We start from the raw sequence: 21764 nt of genomic DNA, 5'->3' as shown, positions 1-21764 counted from the left end.
AAGGCGAGGCCCCGATAGGGCGCGGAGTGGGGCGGGCACTAGATGAGCCCCACTGGGAGGAGCAGAGCGCACGGGAGAGCAGCCGAGGGGCGCCTAGAGGAGGAGGTGAGACGACTCTGGGTCGGGGGATCGCCGGACGCTGAGGGAGAACTGGGGCTGAGGCCACATCAGGTTTGAGATGAAGGAATGAAGGTGGGAGGAATTCACTCCGTGGAAGCTTCTCTGAGGGAAGAGAGTAGGAGGACCTGGGGACAAGGGGATTTGAATGGAAAGGGATTCTTCCCTCAAATAACCTCTAGACTCTCTCTAGATCATCTTTAGTCCTATTAACTCACCGCTAAAATCCGGAGGAACTAAGGGGTCCCTTTTCTTTTCCCTGCACTGAACAGAACAGAGGCTAAAATAAGATCTAAAACGGAAAAGTAATTTGTGCGGTTCCTCCTGCGGTACCAGTGCTTCCCACGCTCCACACTGAGAATTCTGTATAATCTCTCCAGGAGGTTCCTGTGAGATCTTGGAAGATCAACACTCATCCGGCCCTCCTCACTCCCTCAACCAGTGTGACTGGAGTGGACGGAACCTAAGGTTTGAAAAAAATGGGAGAACTGTGCTGAGAGATGGTGGGTGGAAAGAGATGATCCCTGAAAAGGGGCGCTGGGTTTGAGAACACCAAATGGGACCAAAGTTGGAGTTTGGAGTCAACTGGAAAGGGGTGAAGGTTAAGGTCTGCTCTTTCCATGTGGGCTGCCAGTTTTTGTCTTTGCACCCTCCATCCTACTCCACCCCACTGAAACCCGTCTTGTGGGTGATGGAAACAGCCCCGGATTGGGAGCAGGGCAGAGCTACAGACTTTTAAAATCCATCCCTAATCTTGGTCGATCTGGGAAATGAGAGAGAGGGAATTCCCATGGTCTTGCATCTAAGTCTGAGTGGGGATGGGAGGGAGAGTATGAGACAGAAAGAAGTTGAGGACCAAATAGGACTACAGTGGTTAGGGAAGTCTAGATGGAAGTGTCTGGGGTGTCTGGTACAACTACTTATGCAGAATTTAGCGTTAATGGGGAAAAACCAGAAAGTTAGGGAACACACAATTGTAAGTAACTGGAAAAGACTTTAAGTAGGTGCAGAGAAAAACTTCAAAAAGAGAACAATAACTTTCAAATGACCACATGTGGGCTCTAGTCTAATAGTCAATCTCACTATGATGTTTGTAGAAAGTGTTTGTACAGAGCAGTGTATTCTGACCTGCCAGTCTGGTTTAGAAATAGGTGGAGTTCAAGCTACCTGGAAAAGGAAGGGAAGGAAGGGGGGGGGGAGGAGGGGGAGTAAGGGATAATGCACTCTAGAGACCCAGGCTGGAAGAAGTTCCTGCATCCTTAGCTATCTTGGATTCTATTCTTTCTGGTTGCCCACTGACTTTTCTAGTTCTGTGACTCTTCCACTGTTCTTTGGGTAATATGGTGACTGTCACTTGCCCAGTAGGGTCCTACCTGATACTGATTTAATTACACAAATATTTATTAAACATATACGATGTGCAAGGAACTTTGCAATCTTCTAGGCATCTAGGTCAATAACTTCTAAGCTTTTCTTTTTATTATTCCACACTCCTATCAGTTTAAAAAAATTTTTTAAGTTGGGCACATCACCCTAAAATAAAGTGTTCAAAAGGTCTTACTGAAGTTTTACACTCCTAAAATTTCAAATTTCAATGACTTTATGTACATACACACATGCAGTATTGTGTGACCTATACTATGCAATCCAAAACAAAAAGAGAGGGGGGGTGTCCTCTTACTCTCCAAAATAAGATGATCTAGGAGGCACAAGATGAGTATGTTGTAAGGGGTGGAGAGAGGAATTTTCCTAATGGCACATGCAGCTCCTGGTATAGGTGCCTGAGTAATTGTTAGAATATAATTGCCCGAAGGGGCAGTAGAGGAGAGATGGGGAGCTTCCAAGCTTCCAACAGGACTGAAGGAAAGGGGAAAGAGGAGGGAAGTGAGAGAATATTGAAGAATCATGTGTAAAGGGTAGTGTGGTTGGGATGGAGACAAGTCTCCAGATGGGGTATGACAGGAAGGTTGGGATTCAGGCCAACTTCCCACTCTTCAATTGGTTAAATACACACTTTTTGAATCTTGCTAAGGTTCTCCTTTTGGAGACTTCTGCTCTACGTTGTGTACTGGACATTGATTCCAGTTCCTAGGAAGCATCTTGGTTAGCAGAAAGCACTGTTCTTAGAATCACAGTATGTAGTTTGAATCCTACCCCCCCAAATTACTACTTGTGTAACCTTGGACAATTGTGTCACTTCAGCTCTCTGGACTTAGTTTTCCCATCTGTAAAATGAGGAGGTTTATCTTTGCAGGTTTTCCTAAATCCAGCATAGGGTCTAGGCCAGTTATTTAATTTGTATAGGGAACTTCAGGTGAACAGATTTCCCTTACAGAGAACAGCCTCTTCTTTGCAATTTTCAGTCTTAGACTTGTTTAGAGCACTAAGGTTAAATAATTTGGTCAGTGTCACACAACTCCTATATATGCATTGTTCTCAAACCCTGATCCTCCTAGTTTATGAGGCCAGCTTTCTAAACACTACACTATGTTTCCCTTCAAGCCTCTGTGTGTGTATGTGCTGATTTGTATTTTGTTGTGGAGGATGAACAATAAAATAATTTCATATGATTTGAGGTTTTCAGAAATAGCTATTTTTACTAAGGAAAAAAAGCCAAGAGTATATGGTCCAATTCAATGAATATTCATTAAGCTTGGGCATTATGGAATACAAAGATGAGTTATATTCCTTGTCCTCCAGGATAAGTGGTTTGTTATTTCCTTCCCCAACTCATTTTATAGATGGGAAAACTGAGGGAAATAGGGCCAAGTGACCAGGATCAGATAGCTAGTAAGGCTAGATTTGAACTCGGGAAGATAAATCTCTCTCTGGTTCAAGCTCAGTGCTCTGTTATCTGTGCCACCTAACTTATCTTCTTTTTAAGATTAATCTTATTTAATATTTATAGCAGTGGTGGCAAAGAATTCGAAATTGAGGGGATGCCCATGAATTGGGGAAAGGCCAAATCAGTTGTGGTATATAAATGTAATGGAATATGATTGTGCTATAAAAAATGATGAGCCCGTGGATTTCAGAAAAACCTGGAAAGACTTACATGAACTGATATTTAGTGAAATGAATAGAACAACAAAAACATTGTACACAGTAATAGCAACATTATGCAATGATCATCTCTGATAGACTTAGCTCTTCTCAGCAATACAATGACCAAGACAATTCCAAAAGACTCATGACAGAACATGTTATCCATATCCAGAGAAAAACCTATGGAATCTGAATGTAGATCAAAGTATACTATTTTCACTTTTTAAAAATTTGTTTTTTGTTTTTTCTTTCTTGTGATTTTCCCCTTTTGTTCTGATCCTTCTTTCAAACATGACTAATGTGAAAATATGTTTAACATGATTGTACATGTATAGCCTATATTGGATTACTTCATGTCTTGGGGAGGCAGGAAGAAAAGGAGAGAGGGAGAAAATTTTGGAACTGAAATTCTTACAAAAATGAATGTCGAAAACTATCTTTAAATATAAAATATTATTAAGCGCAAAAAAGAAGGGGACAGCCAAATGACCATCCTTTTTATTAATAATATGCTAGTATAAGTAATAAAATTATTAATTACCACAAAAATTTAAAAGCCACATAATACATTTTTGAAAAAAGCTTAATCCTATTTTAAGATTACTATCCTGAATCACACTAAGTACTCACACTTGAATTGGTATGATATTCTCTGAACCATAACTATCACCTTTATATGAACCATTCCCATAAGTAATAGCTATAAGAAATATTAGTTTACATTTAATTGACTGTGTGTGCTGAGTTCCTGAGTTGGGAGAAGATTCCCAGGCACTTCTGCATCTATTTGTGTAGTAAAAGCTTAGTATTTAGAGAGAAGAGAGTCCCTCTGGTGGACTTCTAGTTAGTGACAACACAAAGGAGAACAGATAAATTACAAGAGGGAGTGGCAATTCCAAATTGATTTGGTTAGCTTTCTAATTTGTCCCTGCTTTGTCACAGCTTCTTGTCATTCGATTTTTGTATTTGTCCATATTTGTGTGAACATGGGTTCTCTAGTTGTGTCTTTGTTTATTTCTGTTTTTCTCTGTTCTTTGTATAAAATGATTGTCTATTTGAGGTTTTCCATCCTTCTTTCTGTTAATATTTGGGGGGTTTTTTAAGTCATTTTCTTTTTACAACTAACAAGCATTTATTTTCTCTCCTTCCCACCAACTCTTTCCCAAAGAAAAGGAAAGGAAAACCCTTGTAGCAAATATGCATAGACAAGCAAACCAAATTTCGACATTAACCATGTCCAAAACAGTATGCCTCTTTTTAAAAAAAATCTTGCATCTATCACTTGTCGATCAGAAGGTGGGTGCTACAGATGTTCATCAGTCCTTTGCAATCAGGGCTGACCATTACATTGATTAGAGATCTGAAGTCTTTTGAATGGCTGACTTTTTATGTGTGCCTGCATCACTCTGTATCTCTACATGTCTTTGAGGATGTGTTTGTGTATTTTTCCTAATCCTTGCCATAAGTCTAGGGAGAGGATTGACAAATTAAACATAGATTGGCATAACTGGGGTCAAGAGAGAACAGTGACCTTTTTTCTGTGATGCCAGAAAGACATCTGTGAGCAGAAAGAAGAGAAGCAACTAAAAAAGATGAATAAGATTCACCTTGAGAGAAAAAAACTGACAGCCTGAATGCAGATTGAAGCATGCCATTTTCCACGTTTTTGTGTGTTTTTTCCCTCTGTTCTTTGTCTTCTTTCACAACATGAATATGGTAATATGTTTTTACATGATTGAACATGTAACCTATATCAAATTACTTACTGTCTCAGGAAGGGGGAAAGTAAGAAATGGAGAAAGAAAATTTAGAATTTAAAATTTTTTTAAAATGAATGTTAAGAGGGGCAACTAGGTGGTATGATGGATAGAATACTGGCTGTGGAATGAGGAGATTCTGAGTTCAAATATAACCTCAAATGTGACAGTTAATATCTGTGTGAATCTGGACGAGTCATTTAACTCTGATTACCTCCAAAAAATGTTAAGATTGTCTTTACATGTAATTGGGGAGAAATAAAAATATTGTTAAGAAAATAAAACAGGATATGATAGCAATGATAATTTTTTAAAAAGATAAAAATAAAAGAGGAAGTCAGTGGAGAAAGGAGAGGGGAAGATATTGGGCAGATGGAGAAATTGGGAACAAGGTAGGAGACTCAGTTTAGAGATGAAAGGAATGCTAGCACTGTGTTGGATCTCATTTTGAAAATAAGGGAACTGGGGGCCAAAGGAAATTATTTGTCAAAGGTCATCCATCTAGTTAGCTGCAGTCAGGATTAGTATTCGAGTCTCCTGATGTCCAGTTCAATTACATTTTCAAGATGAAGGAGGAAAAAATGATGGATTTGGAATCAAATAACTCTGCCACTTACCACCTGTATGACCTTCAATTAATTATTTAACTTCTCCTGGCCTCAGTTTCCCTCTTTTGCATAATAAGGGAATTGTACTGTATTTGATGACCTCTAAGGTCCCAGCTAGTGCTGTCTGTGATTCATGACAAGAGATCTCATATACAATAGACATCTATTCATCTCCATGTATTCAGCCTTAGAAACACAAAATAAAGCAAAAAATAATTGTCCCTGCCCCTACGGAAGATATGGACAAATGTACAAGGAAACTGGAGGAGGAGGAGAAAAGAGTATTAACAGTGAAGGAGACCATGAAAGACTGACAGGAATGAGCTTAAAACATAGAACTGAATAGGGTCTAGGTATAGGGGTCAGCCTGCACAAAGACATAGAAGAAGGAAATGGAATGATGAGTTTGGGGAACATCTAATTGCCCAGTTTGGCTGAAGAGTAGGGTGTGTGTAGGGGAGTAGTATTAAAAAAGGTTGGGAAGACAAGAAGGGGTTAGATGGAGAGGCTTTAAATGATATGAGTTTTAATTTTATCCCATAGGCTGTAGGGATTAGAATGAGTAGTCAGCCACTTGGAAACATGGTCAGTCTTGTGCCTTAAGGAGAGTATTTTGGCAAAAGTATGAAAGTTATATTGGAAAGGGAAAATATTGGAATCACAGAATATCATTAAGGAGTTGTTACAGTAATCCAGGTGAAGAGTGATAATCTGAACTCAGGTGATGACTGAGTAGAACAGAATTGGAAAGACTTAGCAAATGATTGACTAAAAGTAGGTTATTATTGTTGCTGTGGTGGTGGTGGTGGTATTGTGTCCAACTCTTTGTGATTCCATTTGTGGTTTTCTTGGCAAAGATACTTGACTGGTTTGCCATTTCCTTTTCTAGCTCATTTGACAGGCAGGGAAGCTGATGCAAACAAGATTAAGTGACTTGCCTAGGGTCATACATCTAATAAGTGTCTAAGATTGGATTTGAACCCAGAAAGACAACTCTTTCTGACTCTAAGCCTGCATTCTGTTCATTTCATCACTTAACTGCCCCCCAAATAGGAGGTACCCATATTCCAATTAGGAGTTGCCCATATTTCATCCTGAATGTTACTCACAATAGAAGACACTGTATTGCACAATTAAAATAGAATGCCTTCAAGAGATGAACGAGCTATCTTTGGAATGGTGGTAGAAGAGAGCAAAGATAAAATTTCAGGAAAAACAAAGTCCAGAAATGCTAATGGAAGAAGAAAGCCAGTTACCATTATGTGGAGGGCAAGCCAAAAGGAAAATGGAGTCCTGTGCACCAAATATGATGAGATGAGATATTCAAGAGATCTGGACCTCATCAGGGTAGTCACACAGAAGGACTCCGGACCTGGCTGCCAGACAGGAACACCTACATGTAAATGATGTGGACATCATAGCCTTATCTGTGATTTCAGTACTTTAGGGGAATTCATGGCAGTAGATTAGTCCTAGAGTTACTATATAGAGAGGTTAGGGACTTTAGCTAGAGATATACAACCAGGAAGGTGAGGTGGGAGAGAGGACTAGAGTGAGAGTCAAGAAAATTTGAATTTAAATCAGACACTTGATAGTTTTATGACTCAAATCATTTAGCCTCCCCCAGCCTCAGTTTCCTGCCTCCGGGTTCTGTGAAGATCAAATGAGATAACATCTACAAAATACCTAGCAAATCTTAATGCTATAAGAATATTAGAATGGTAACATTAATGTGGCATTCCTCATGGGATTTCTGTGAGAATCAATTTAGATAATGTATATAAAGCACTTTGGAATTCTTAAACTGTTATATAAATGTCCACTAGTAGGAAGAGGAGGAGGAGGAGGAAAAGGAGGAAGAACAGGAGTGATAGTGATAGTAGTAGTGGAAGTGGCAGTGATGATAATAATAGAGTTGGTAATAGTGGTAGTATTGGTAATAGGAATAGTAATGGTAGTGGTAGCTGTAGCAGTAATACTTGCAGTGGTGGGTAATGGTGATAGTGGTGGTGATAGTAGTAGTGGTGGTAGCAGTAACTATAGTAATAGTAATAGTAATAGTAGTAGTAGTAAGAGTAGGATATGACTCCCAGCCTTTTTTACTTTAAACCCAGCACCCTCTCTAATACACTGTGTTGCTTCTGAAGAGTACATTTTTTCTTTTCTGTGAGTTTTTTTCACCTTTTTTATATAAATATTGTTCTTTTCATTAATCAGGGCAGGAAGAACATAAAAGGGTCTTGAAACCACAACCTGAAAATCCATAGATGATAACACAAAGTCTCAGAGAACAATAGCACTGATATGGGGAATCTGAAGGTTATCTGATAGATAATAAGGAGCTATTGAAAGTTTTATAACCTACATCTTCCTAATCCATTGAGGGTTATTAAGAAATACACTAAATGATGCTGAAGAAACCAATGACCCATTAGATGCTGATTCTATCACCAAGAGAAGGAGGAATAACTAATGCTAGAGGGATGGAAATGAGAAATAAAAGCAATGATTGGGGCACTAATCTATGATTTCATACTATTATAGCAGCCTGTCTCCTGACCCAACATCAAGATGTCTGCCTTTGGACACACATTTCCCCTCTATACTGGCCCCAAACCCATCTTCCCCATGGACACCACCTCAGCAGTCATTATTATAGTCTTCTTAACTTTATTGGTCACTTTCATGGCTATCCTGCCTGGTATCCGAGGCAAGACGGTAAGAGAGATGCTTCAGCCCCACCATAACCCTGCCCCAATAAAACTCCAGTCCTCAGTTCCAAATCTAACTCCAACCTTAGAAGAATCCCAGGCTAACTTAAGTGACTAAAGCCCTAGGAGATCCCAGCCCCAAATGACCCCAATACTAGAGATACCCAGTCCAGGGGGATATCTTGAATATTGTTCTTAAGGGTGGGATGGAGAGGGAGGAAGAGATCTGATCAATGAATTCAACTCGTAATTCAGAGGCTGTTTTGGCTGCTTCGGGTGGTAACCAGCCTATTCATTGGAGCTGCCACTTTGGGTGAGTATGTGTTTAGAAGAACCAAATGCCCTCAAAATATGACTCTCTGTTTCCCCCATCTTGTTCCTCTTACTGAAACACCACCTCTCACTATGTTGTGAGAAGTGTCTAGGGAGCTAGGTGTGCTGGTCATGTTACCAAGGAGGCTAAGGCTGATGAATCATTTGAGTTTGGGAAATTCTAAGCTTCAAAGGGCAAAAGCTGATTCAGTGTCCCAGCTAAGTCTGGTACCACGATGGTGATCTCCAGGGAGCAGGAGGCCACTCGGCAACCTTAAGAGGAGAAAACCAAACCATGTGGGAAACAGAGCAGGTCAAAGCCTCCTTGCCCAATAGTAGTTGGATTGGATTTGTAAGAGACTACTAAATGATTACCCTAAGCAAGACAGGGCGAATAATCTAAAATACAGATATATGTACATGTGTGTGTGTGTGTGTGTGTGTCTGTGTGTGTGTGTGTGTGTGTGTATTTGTGTGTGTGTAAAGAACAAGGATAAAGAGTGAAAATAACCCTAAACTGGAAATTGCTCTCTACTTTCTGGTTTCAGACCTGCCACTAACCAGCTGCATGACATTGGGCAAGTCATTGCTTTCTCCCTCTGGATCTTGATTTCATATTTACAAAATGATAGGACTGTACTAAATGTTTCCTATGTCCTTTGTAGAAACAAATCCCATAAGTCTAATGAATCTATGATCTCCTTTCCCTGTGTTTTTCTTGTTAACCTCATTATCGTGCCTATTAAGTCAATCAGTGTGTATTTATTAAGCACTACTATGTGCCAGTTATTGTGCTAAGAATTTTTTTTAATAATAAATATTATTTCACCCTTATAATAACCCTGGGAAGTTATTATCCCCATTTTACAGCTGAAGAAATTCAGGCAAATGGAGGTGTTTAAACTAATTTAAGCTAGTAGGTATTTAAGGCTGGATTTGAATTCACGTGTGCTTGATTCTATCCACTATACCACCAGCTGCCTGTTGTGCTGAGTAAGATGCTAAGTACTGGGGTTTTGTCATTATTTAGTTTCCAACCCTCCAACTCTCTAAACTCCATTTAGAGTTTTCTTGGCAAAGATACTGTAATGATTTGCCATTTCCTTATCTAGATCATTTTACAGATGAGGAAACTAAGGCAAACAGAGTTAACTGACTTGCCCAGAGTCACACAGCTAGTAAGAGTCTAAGATTGTATTTGAATTCTTGAAGATGGGTCTTTCCGATTCCAAGCCCAGGTCGCTATACGGTGTGCCACCTAGTGCCTAGCACTGGGATTACAAAGGGGCAAAATTTATTGAGCATTTTCACTCAACATTCTTTTATACTCGAAATCAAATGAATCTAGAATTCCCTGGAGACAATGTCAATAAAAGTGAGAAAGCAGCTGATTGCATTGTCTTGGTGACAGTGGAAGGAAGAGGAATTTCCATGCTGAGGCTGTTTATTAATTGGGACAGCTAGCTGTTGAGGTGGTGGAGGGTCAGACTTGGAGTCTGAAAAATTTGAGTTCAAATATAAGCTCAAAGACTCTTTGCCTCTGTCTGCCTTAGTTTCCTCATCTGTAAAATAAGAATGATAATAGCACCTACTTTCCAAGGATATTGTGAGGTTCATTTGAGGAAACATGTAAAATGCTTTGCAAATCTTAAAACACTATATAGATGCTAGTTATTATTAATAACAATAATCATATTCTTGCTGATCCATTTTTCCCTTCCCATTTTGCTCTGGGCAGTGTCTCTCAAGAGAGCAGTTGGAGATACAGATAAAGGAAAAATAGTGATTATATCTATCCCATATGCTCCCATGATCTTTACCATCTCCTCATTCTTCCTCTTCTCTCCTCCCCTCCCCTCTCCAGCAGTGAACTTCAGTGGGGAGTGGTCTGTGGGCTGGATCAACACCAATACTACATATAAGGCCTTCAGCCCTGTAAGGATCAATGCAGAGGTAGGGTTGCAAATTGGTCTTCGAGGGATCAACATCACTCTTACAGGTAAAAGGACATAATTGAATGAATTTTGGTGGGACTCTGTATCTTTGGAAACTATGTACCTTGGGGTCAGGAAAGATTAAGGGATTTTGGTCCTGGGGAAAAGAAATTAGAAAAGCAGAATGGGTGCAGTGAAAAGCACTGGCTCTGGGATCAGAGGACATGAGCAGATTTCTGCCTTTGATATTTACTATGTGATCCAAAGGAGATCACACTCTCCTCATCTAAAATGAAGAAGTCAGGGGAAGCTAGATGGCACAGGGGATAGCGCACTGGCTCAGTCCCCCTTGGTCTTTCTTCCCCTGTTTCGTTTCCCCAGGGATACCAGTACAGCAGCTGAATGAGACCATTGACTATAATGAGCAGTTCACATGGTACTTTGGACGGAATTATGCTAAGGAGTATATAGAAGCCCTAGAGAAGGGAGTGCCTGACCCAGTGCTCTACCTGGCAGAGAAATTTGCTCCAAACAGTCCCTGTGGTCTGCACCGGCAATACCGCCTGGCTGGACACTATGCTTCTGCCATACTCTGGTGAGGATAGAGGGCTGGGAAGGGAGGCAAGATGACCTGTGGTGGAGACAATACTCTTTTGCTATCCTGCAAACGCTGGTATGAGGGGGCACAAAGGCCAAGTGGTACATACCCCAAAGGCACTGCTAGAGATAAATTACTCAGACTTCTTCAGAATCCTGTGAGTAATGAGTTCCTTTTTTCTCACTTGATTTCTGCCTTACCAGGGTAGCATTCCTCTGCTGGCTGTTATCAAATGTGCTATTCTCAATGCCTGCATTAATTTATGGTGGTTACATGCTCCTGGGCTCAGGAGTGTTCCTCATCCTTTCATTAATCTTCTTCTCCACGGCCATCACACTGACCCCAAAGTGCCCATTCCACCTGGGCTCTGTCTCCCTGAATACTTACTATGGACTTGCCTCCTGGATCACACTGGCTACTGGTGAGTACCCTCCTGGAGGAATTGTAGGAAGAGAGCCTGGGAAGTGAAAGGGAGGAATGGGTGGCTTTTCCCAATGAAAAGGGGACTCCTGTTAAAGAGGTTTCCTTTCTTTAGCACATCAAAGAACTAGATCCTCAGACTAGTTGCTACAGGCTTTCTTTTTGCCTCTGGTGTGATTACCCCTGGATTCTTGGAAAGGGACAACAGATTGTCATTTCATGTAATTATGACTGTACTGTGAAGATGTCTCCCACCCTAGGCACAGGTGACACATTAGATAAAGTTCTAGATTGGGGTCTGTAAAACTTGAATTCAGATCCTGCCCCAGCCATTTACTAGCTATGACATGAAGATTTGGACATCATTGAAACAGTTGAATAATAACAAAAAAACTTTGACAGGTTTCTTAACCTCTTTCTTTCCTCATTTGTAAAATGGGAGGAATAATATTACCTATTTCTTCTGTTTCCTTTTAAGGATCAAGTGATATAACATATATAAAGTACTATGTACATCTTTACATGTAATATAAATGCTACTATTCTTATTATCTCTTTATATATTCTTTGCCCCAACCCCTCTTTTATGTCCCCCTGCCTATATTCCTTCTCTCATTCCTTAATAATTCAATAAGCATTTATTTATAACTATAATTAAGAAATTTTATATTATTAATTATAATATAGCATATAAAATATATAATAAATGATATTAGCATTATATGTATACATAATTATGTGTGTTAATAATTATATGATTAATGTTTTTATAATTATTTATAATTTACTGTGTGCCACACATTATTGTCCTCCCTTAAATGAGGGTGAAACAACATACACACACGTAAAGTGAGTGTCTGGAGTAGATACAAAGTGATTTGGGAAAGAACAACTATTCCTTCTGTAGGAGGCAGCACAAGAGCTACTCTTTGCAGCTGTTTTTTGAGGGGAGAGAAGAGATCATTCCATAGTGTCTTAGATATAGAGCTGAAAGGGACCTCTGAGACCATTAATTCAATCTTCTCATATCACAGATAATAAAACTAAAATCAGAGAGGTAGGATTTGAATCCAGCTCCACCAGAAGTAGGAGATGGAATGTAATGTTCAGGAAATGACAAGTAAGACAGAACCCACCTTTGCAGAATGCTTACAGACTACTTTCCCTCGCTCTAAGGAAAAATTAGATTATAATCAACAATGCCAAATAGAAGAATCTGCTTTTTTTTTTTTTTTTCTTGGAGGCATTAGAGAGCTCCTGGAGCTTCTTGTGTAGGAGAATGACATAATCAAACCTGAAATTTAGAAACATCAATTTGGTATGTATGTGGAGGATAGATGAGAAAAGAAACATTAGAGTCAAGGAGACTATTAGGTGGGGCTTGGAGAAATAATGAACTGTTTGGGGCCTAAAACCAGATTGAGTTTGAGATGCTTAGGTCATCAGGCGGAAATATCTAGCAAGTAGCTGACAATTCAGGACTAGAGCTCAGAATATAGAGACCTGGATAAATTGAAGGTCAGTCTGTATACAGGTGATAATTGACCCCATGAGACTTTCTAGGATCACTCAGAGAATATATATCCAGAAAGAGAAGGGAGCCCAAGAGTACTTGGAGTATACTTGTGAAAAGGGTGTGAGATATGAATGTTAATCCCAGTGTATACTACTGTTCCCCTTATTTTTTGCCCTATGGCATTTTTCTCTGTCCTTCCTTAGTCCCACCTTAAGATAAATGGTGACTGTTCCCCTTTCTATGCCTTCCTTCCATATTGAGCGCTCTCCACGGGGCTTATCTCCCCTCCCCATTCCCCATTCCCTACATAACTATTTTCAGATTTCTTTGCCAACTCTCTTCTCCTCCTCAGGGCTGCTCTGTATTGTGCTGGGCCTAGCTGTGATGGTAATGCACAGGATACAACCAGACAGGCTGAAGATTTTCTTCAACCAAAATGGGATGGAGAAAACTAAAAAGATGGCAGGTCCAGAGGAAGGGGGACTCCTGAGTCCACGATACAGGTCTATTTTAGAGAGCCCCCAGGACCAAGATATAACTCTATCAGAGTCTCCTACTGAGGAGTCCCCTATGGAGAAGCCTATCAGACCTCTAGAGGAGCCTCAGAAAGAGCCAGAGAGTTCCTTATAATATCCCATCTCCTATATACTTCTGGATATCCCATCTTTTAGGGGTTTCCAGTTAGCATATATTTTTGTCCTCCTAAATTGCTATCATTTAAGGCATCCTTTCTAGTTCCAAATCTCATCCAACTCAATAAAATCATTATTACCATCCCAAGTTTATGGTGGGTATGTTCCCAGAAATACTGCATGGTATGAAAGAAAGAGCATTGGACGTGGGGCCAGAAGACCTAAATTCATCTTTAAAATGGGGGAGGAAGAGAATGGACTGTAACCTGTAAGTCTTTGAATATATGACAACCAAATAATGGCATCTTGGTCTTTACCTCTGACAAAATATAAAGGAGGTGGAAGGAGGTATTTAGGAATTTTTTTTATGTTAAAAAAATGTCATATGATCCTCATACTTTAAAAGATTAGAAACTTACTGGACTAGGTAAGCTATATGAAGATTCTTTCCAACAGTCTACATTTGCTGTTGGAGTCTGAGTTGTGGGAAACAACAGATGGGAGTAGAAGCTAAGGATATGCAGAACAATTAAGTCACTTCATTTCCTTCTGCCTCAGTTTCTTTATATGTGAAATGGGGTGAAATAGGGCAGTTGGACTAGATGCTTTTCCAGGTTACTTTAACTCTATCCTCTGATCTATTTTACTTGATACCAGATCAAAAATGGAGACAATTCGAGTCCTCGTTATAAACTTCTCAGCCTGTTTTGGGGGTGTTTTTAAAAAGCTTGTGTTGGAGTCCAGCTCCAGCGAATACCAAGAGTGTGAATGAATATCTGAAGCCAAGTGGAAGATATGTGTTTCAATCTCCATTTATTAATCTGAGTGCCAGGGTTTACATACCTTATAGGCTAGTATTACAATATTACTAGCTACCTTCAGATGACATCATATACCTTCCAGGGTTAATACACAATCCAAACTTTGACATTTCAGTATCCACCTTAACTATCAATACTAAGTACTTATCAACACAGAATTGTAAATAGCATAGTTGTGATGCTCATCAATACCAACAGAATAGTTGTGATGTTTGTTATCAATACCAAAGTATTTGTGAAATAGAGTAGTAAATAGCAGAAATTATCATACTAATGTATTCACCTCAATTATGTCTTTAATTTACTTTTAAGGGGTAAATAGTATAGTTAAGATGCCATGTCCCTGTCACATTCATTTTCCTTCAAGATTATCCTAAATTTATCAAGTATGTCTTTATAATTCATTGTTAGGGAGATGGTGAGCCAATGGTTTGAATCCCTCCCTCTAACAGAGATCAAGTCTCAAGTAATACCTGGACCAGATTCTTGCTGTTCATGGACTAATTCAATACTGGCTCTCTACAATTTAGTTTGTCTTATAACTTCCTTTTCACTTTGAAGATACCAGGACTTCATTTTAATTTGCTCTCCTATGGCTCAATGTGTTGGAGGGAAGTTACACGGCCTAATTTGTCCAGCTATACTTTACCAAGTGAAACATTTTCACTAGGAAAATACTATAATCTTATTCCCTATTTCCCTATTTATGCCATCTTTCTTCTAATTATCCCCTACTTCCACCATCACATACATTTGACAACCAGCAAGACTTTAGTGCAAAGAATAATGAACTTAAAGACAGGAGACCAGCCATCAAAAGGTTGGCTCCAAAACTCAGTAACTATATTGTCAACTGACATAATCCCAAAGAAATTGGGTGGAGTTAGACTGCTAACAAATGCGGAAACTTCTCTGCTCTCCACCCTCCAATTCAGGAACTAAGTCCATGTAGAGTGAAGGAGACGCATGATTGGGACTTCCAAAGAAACCTAGAGTACCCAACGTGTGCTGTTTCATTGGCAATCCATAGAGTTGTATTTGTTAGGGAATGGGAAGTGGACTTCTTGGAACAGAGATAAGTGATTCTCTCCTAGTTTCACTTCTACTGCAAGGGAGAAAGCAGCTGTATGAATGCAGAAGAGTCCCCGGATGGGAAGAGGAAGTCACTGAGGATTAACCCATAAGGCACGAAGTGTCCAGATCTAAGGCGGCGTCTTTTACGCATGGGATAGTGGAATGGTTCACTGTCCTAGCCAGTCTGTTCCTCGCTCCGCTCTTCGTGCCCCCACTGGGGGGCAGCACGAACATCGCAGATGCCCTCCCGGGCAGGACTGCTGCAATGCAGACCATTGAACTGCTCTGCCCTGACTTTGGGCTGAGCAAGTTTGGAGTCCGGGATCGCAGAGAGGCTGGAATGGTTCAGAGAAAATTAAAAAAAAAAAAAAAAAAAAAAAAAAAAGTTGTGTACAAGTTTCCCTTCGTGAAGTCAGGAAACATGGCCAAACTCTCCAGTATAGGGATCAAAGGGATGGAGGATTCTAAATGGTAAAGGCACGTTGTTCTCCCAGAAACCACCCAGGCCACGGAAATCAATAGAAAATGTTTTGTTTGGTTGGTTTTTTTAAATTAAAAAAATAGTCTTTATTTACAATCGCCGCCCAACATCCCCTGCTCAAAGAGGGGAGTCAGCTGCGATCCCCACTCGCTCTCTCCGACCCGCAGAGAATGGAGGGGTGAAGTCCATGTTGCCGCTTCCATCTCAGATGGCTCCCGAGTGCCCTCCCTATTTGAGAACAAAAGTCCGGGGAGTGAAGGCCCCCTACGAGACGACAGCAAGTTGTATGTCTGGGGTCACCGGTTTGCATTTCTGGGGCAGGTGAAGCGGATTGCTGTAGATCTGGGGCATCAGGTTCCTAGTTTCTACGACGTGGCCATCACTCAGGTCCAGGAAAGTGCGCAGGGCGCTGGGATGTGTATAGTGTAGACACACCACCATCCCTCCTAGGAGCAGGCATAAGAAACCTGCAACAGGTTAAGGGAAGAGTCTTGGCTTAACCCTAGGACCCCAGATTGCACCTGACCTGACATTTTTTGTTTTAAACTTTTATTTTCAATTAAGAAGCATGTATTTTATATCTCCTCACTTCCCTATCCCCCATTTAAAAAACCAAACCGAAACAAACCTTTGCCACAAATAAGAACAATCAAGCAAAACAAATTTCCTGCACTGACTATATTCAGCGTTATTCCTGAGCCCCCCCTTTTCCCCTTCACTTCTGTCATCTATCCCTCCAACCTCCCAATCTTGGTATTATTCTCAGAAGTCCGTTTTTCTGTCCCCAGTCTTACTGAATTCCCCTTACTTGGACCTTTCTCTCACCTGTGGCCAACGTGGTCCAGAAGGCAGCCCCATAGTGGGTGGTGAGGACCTCTGAGCCTAAGCGGATCGGGCACAGGGGCACACTGGAGATGGAAGCGAAGGAGAAGATCGCAAAGAACACAAAGGTTCCGGCGAGCAGCAGCGAGAGCCCTCCGTAAAGTGGAGCGGGCATAGACAGTAACGCATTGGAAAGCAGCCAGAAACAAAATGCCACCCTGAAGAAGAATGGGGGGGGGGGGGAAGAGTGAGAGCAGTCCGGAAATGGAGAGCACTCATTTGGAAATGAGGTGGGGCGAGGGGAGGGGTAGAGAAAACCCCGGGGCTTCCCTGCGTGGTCCAGTGGATATCAGAGCCTGGAAAATCTGGGTTCAAATGCTACCACAAATGAGAGATAACTTTTTTTTTAAATGCCAACGGAGTTAAATGACTTGCCCGGGGTAACACAGCTAGTAAGTGTCATCGCATTTGAACTCAGGTCCTCTAGATTCCTGGAGCTGGTGCTTTGTCATCTAACTGCCCCAACTTCAATTACTTTCTAAGATCGCTTTTATCTCGAAACCTCTCCCACATATCTTTCTTACTGGACACTGGGGGAGTAGCCGTCCTGCCGCCATCTATCGGAAGGAATCCCTGGATCCCCTAGACAGACCCTCTCCTCGTGGCCTCCCGCTGGCAGCCCGGAATCCTATTTATAAACCAGACTGACGCGTGCTCCCGTAATTCTTATGCTAAAACAGAAGGCGTGGCTTCCAGCTGGTGCTGAGACTGAGAGTCTCTATAGTGGGAGGCCCCCAGGATATGGATTGATGGCATAAGCTCCAGGTTTAGGTGAGGGCTACAGCCACTGCAAAAAGTAAAAGCAATCAGCTAGGACCTGCAGACCCTGGGAGGTGACAGGAGTTCCCGGCTTTCATGATTGGGTTCCCTGGGCTGCAGAGCTGGTCAAGCCGGTTGAGCCTGGTGTGAGACCCCACCTCCTCGCAATGGATTCCTCCAGGTCCACTCTTACACTCACCAGAGTGTAGCTGAAGCGTAGTGTCCAGCCAGCCGGTACTGTTGGTACAAGCCACAGGGGCTGGCAGGGGTGAATTTCTCCGCTAGGTAGAGCACCGGATTCGGTAGCCCCTTCTGCAGCGCCTCCTCATACTCCTCGGTATACTTGTCTCCAAAAGTCCAGCTGAACTTCTCATTATAGTCGATAGTCTCGTTCAACTGGTACATAGGAGTCCCTGAAAGAAGGGGCATAGGTGGAATCGGCAAGGGTCAGGCTAAGTCTGTCTCTATGCGTGATCGTGGGGGCTCTACGCTGTGTGCAATGGGAACAATTTCGGAGTACGTCCAAATGGGTCAGGGGAACACAGATGCAGAAGGGGAGAGATGAGAGGCTTGGCCGGTGCAGGGAAAGAGAGAAACTTTTGAGGGATCCTAGTTCTCTAGTCCTTATTTGCCAAAATGTCCCGGACATAGCTATCATATCTATCAAAAATATCTTCACACTGCTCCCAACTCTCCACCTCAGGATATATACTAGAATAAGACCGCTTCACCTCTAGAAGGTAGAAGGACTGGATAGAAACACCCTCTCCTTTAGTCTTCTCACCTGTGAGCGTGATGTTGACTCCTCCTAATCCAACCTGCAGCCCGATATCAGCACTGACTTGGGCAGAGGTGAAAGCCTTGTAGGAGGTGTTGGCTTTTACTTGACCCACGTACCATTCCCCGCTGAAGTTCACCGCTGAGAGGGAACAAGATGGAATTTTTGGGGGAGGTCATAAGAAGGATGTGGTGGTTTTAGGGAGGAGTATTACAGTAAGGGAACATGGGAAGCACGAAGTGTAACACCATGGGGTCATGAGGCATAGATTTAGGGGTGCCAAATGAGAAAGAAAAGGGGACACACCTATCAACCTGGGAGAGACTGGAAATGAACAAAAGGCCTTCAGAGGGGTGGTATAGTGGGCAGTGTCAAGCTAGTTCTCCAGCTCTCCTAGTCTCTCAATGCTTTTCTAGGCTTCCATCTCCCTACCCCCAGGAGACAGTCACTCACCTACAATCTCTGCTCCAATGAACAAACTGAGGAGGATTCTAACACACCAGAACCAGCGCTGCAAGAACAGAAAGGAGCAGTAATGATGAGAAATGATTTTCAGTTCTCCAACCCCTAAGAGTCTCTCTGGGCCCATTATTTGCTCTGATTCTCAGCCAACAGGGCATAACCAGTTCCTTAATAAACCTCTTTTCCTTCCTCACACCATTTGGAACTAAATTCCAAACTATTGGAGATTGACCAGAGAAAATCTTGTCCTTGCCTTCCTTAACTTTGGTGCCTCTATCAGAGACAGAATGTTAAGCTGTACCTGCTAGGCGCCTGACTCAACAAGGCATTTCTGAGGTTCTAAAGTCATACTTTTCTGATACTCCTCACACCCCACCTCTTGAGTCACAGTTGAATGAACTCCTCTCCTACACTCTCCATCTTTTTACATTCCCCATTCCAATCCACAGTCTGACCCTCCTGACTCTACCCCTCACTCTTCTAACTACTGGTCCATGGAACTCAATGATTCCTGGAGTAATGTTAGAGAAGAATGGACCTGCCCAGGGAGAGGAAGGCTTAAAGATTTAGTTCCCAAGAACAATGAGTTGTAGAGACTGATCCAATAATATTGACCTCCTTGCTGTTCTTCACACATATTTCAATTCTAGCATTTTCACTGATTATGAAATTCTAGTCATTTCTCCATAACAGGAATACTCTCTCTTCTCACCTCCACCTCTTGGCTTCCTTAGCTTTCTGTAACTCTTAGCTAAAATTCAACTTTCTACATGAGCCTTTCCCAATCTTTTTAGTCTTAGTCACTTCTAAGATTATCTTCATTTTTTCCTAAATATAGTTTGTTTGTACATAGTTGTAAACTCCTGGAGAACTGCCTTTCTTTGTATCCCCATCACTTAGCACAGGTTCTGACACAGAGTGGATGCTTAACAAATGCTTGTTAACTGACAACCACACAATGAATTCTCCCAGGAATCCATACAGAATGAGTATAAATGAGCTTGCTTCAGCACATTTTTTTTTTGAAAGACAAATATATAATTTAAATTCCATGGGACTGTAGGAAAGAAAGATAATTCTCACAATACCAAGTCTGATAGTTGAATCTATGAACCTTTAAAATGACTCACCCACACACATCACAACAACACACACATCACAAGAGTACCTCTAACTAGATGGACATCACCCTCATATGATCACCCAGAAATGCTAATAAAAGAAACTGTCCAATATACATAGAGTCTTGTGTATTAATCCTGAGGTACTTCAGCTCTCTTGAATTTTGTGCTCCACAAATATCATCCAGAGAAGAGTAGATTAAGGATGGTGAACCAGAGAGCAAAGGGATTTAAACATTGGAAGGGGAAAAGGATAGAGAAATGACATAATAATTCATAATTCAGAGGTTAACAGTGTGAGAATTCCAATCCCTAACAGTTGCAGTGGCGAAGAGCATTCTAGTTCTGGAATTGCTAAACTATGAGTGACTCCCGGCTGAAAACTTAGGGTTCAATGTTTGGAGAAGAATATGCCCCTTGATTCAGACCCAACCATCTCAGCCATTCTGTCTGCTCTGTGTTTTGTTTCCCCATGAGTGATATCCATCACTCCCTCCAACCCCTATACTAGAAAAAGTCAAGCTTCATTAGTTCCCACTGTGACTGGAGACTCCAAGGTCATTTAAGAGCTGAACGAAGAGGTGATGGAGATGGGTCACCATTCTCTTGCAGCTCTCGCACTCAGTTCTGAAACTTCCCCCTTCCTTTAACTGTATTGACCCTAATCCGGTGTTAGACTCCAGCCTCACCGAATGACCGCGAATTCCGGGTAGAATGAGTAGGAAACTGGCTGCTAAAGCCAAGAATACCACGATGACCACCAACAAGGGGACGTTGATGCCGGCGGCATAACGGGGTCGGGGGTAGAAAGGCAGTTCGCCGTTGAACAACGTCATGTTGACTGTCACCGGAGAAGAGTAAGATCAAGGGGTCCGAGTGGTAGAAATCCACCTGTCCTGCAGTTAGCAACCTGAGATCGGGAGAGAAGGAGATTTTATTATCTTCAGTCCTCCCCATCTCCTTTCCTACGTTTTCTCCCCCAGAATATTCTCACCGCACCCTACCCTCTAACCACACACGAGGAAGCCCAAACACAGAAAGCCGGTCAATCAGACACAGGACAGAGGATAGGGGCCACCTATCTCAGGGAGATGGGCGAGAGCAACCCCCACTGGCACTGCGCCCCCATGCTCTCCCGTTCCCTGCCCCACACCGAAGTCCTTCAAGTGCTTTCTGTGCTGGGGCATATGAGGCGAGAGAGTCTGGGTCTCTTTCTCACCTTGCTGTCCAGCGCTCTACTCTCTATCTTGATCTTGTCAGCTCGGTCTAGCTTTGTTATAACTCCGTTCCGGGCATCTAACCCTTTTATAGCAGGGAGGATCAAGTGAGTCCCGATTTTTCCCCCTGGGGTCCGGGACTGGAGGTGGGGAAAGGGGGTTATGCAAATGAAGGGCGGGGTGTAGGTCAACTGGTTAAACCTCCGGGTGTGACTTTATGCAAATCAAAGGAAAGCTCTGGGCGGGTGGACCCGGAGCAGTAGTCTAGCCTACAAGCCCGGTAGCTCACATTCAGGGCCAGACTCCAGCCTGAGCGGACACTTGACAAAAGAAGTTGAACCTTCAAGAAAACGTGGGGAGAGGAAGGTGAGTACGCAAGCCTCTCCGGAGACCGGGGGAAGGAAGTGTAGCTCCGGGAGGGAAAACAGAGACAGCTACAGAGAGTCGCAAAGCAAGAGAAAGGAATCTGCTTCTGAGAGGTTAAGAGACTTCGTCTTATCCAAGTCCATCATTTTACAG

General features: G+C 42.0%; 2 protein-coding genes across 4 annotated transcripts; one reads left to right on the top strand and one right to left on the bottom strand.

Annotated features, from left to right (window-relative positions):
* Positions 1–46: 46 nt before the first annotated feature.
* On the top strand, positions 47–13868 carry DUOXA1 (dual oxidase maturation factor 1). Of its 3 annotated transcripts, none has more exons than XM_031952231.1 (8): positions 47–105; positions 390–585; positions 8072–8245; positions 8494–8551; positions 10415–10549; positions 10866–11079; positions 11286–11503; positions 13371–13868. In XM_031952231.1, exons 3-8 carry the CDS (start codon positions 8099–8101, stop codon positions 13646–13648), a joined length of 1050 nt encoding a protein of 349 aa, XP_031808091.1. In that variant the 5' UTR covers positions 47–105; positions 390–585; positions 8072–8098; the 3' UTR covers positions 13649–13868. The 3 variants fall into 3 exon arrangements, with proteins under 3 accessions (XP_031808091.1, XP_031808092.1, XP_003756145.1); XM_031952232.1 differs by having other exon boundaries at positions 59–171; positions 498–585; XM_003756097.2 differs by having other exon boundaries at positions 59–171.
* A 182-nt stretch (positions 13869–14050) lies between these two features.
* On the bottom strand, positions 14051–20928 carry DUOXA2 (dual oxidase maturation factor 2). The gene is made up of 6 exons (XM_023500763.2): positions 20718–20928; positions 18899–18956; positions 18452–18586; positions 17867–18080; positions 16852–17066; positions 14051–16493 (listed from the first exon to the last, which is right to left on the bottom strand). Exons 1-6 carry the CDS (start codon positions 20862–20864, stop codon positions 16291–16293), a joined length of 972 nt encoding a protein of 323 aa, XP_023356531.1. The 5' UTR covers positions 20865–20928; the 3' UTR covers positions 14051–16290.
* Between the last annotated feature and the right edge of the window lie 836 nt (positions 20929–21764).

The sequence above is a fragment of the Sarcophilus harrisii genome, chromosome 2 (genome assembly GCF_902635505.1).
Source record: "Sarcophilus harrisii chromosome 2, mSarHar1.11, whole genome shotgun sequence".
NCBI classification, from domain to species: Eukaryota; Metazoa; Chordata; class Mammalia; order Dasyuromorphia; family Dasyuridae; genus Sarcophilus; species Sarcophilus harrisii.
Note: the sequence above shows the minus strand (reverse complement) of the source record. Positions and strands in the feature narration are given on the sequence as shown.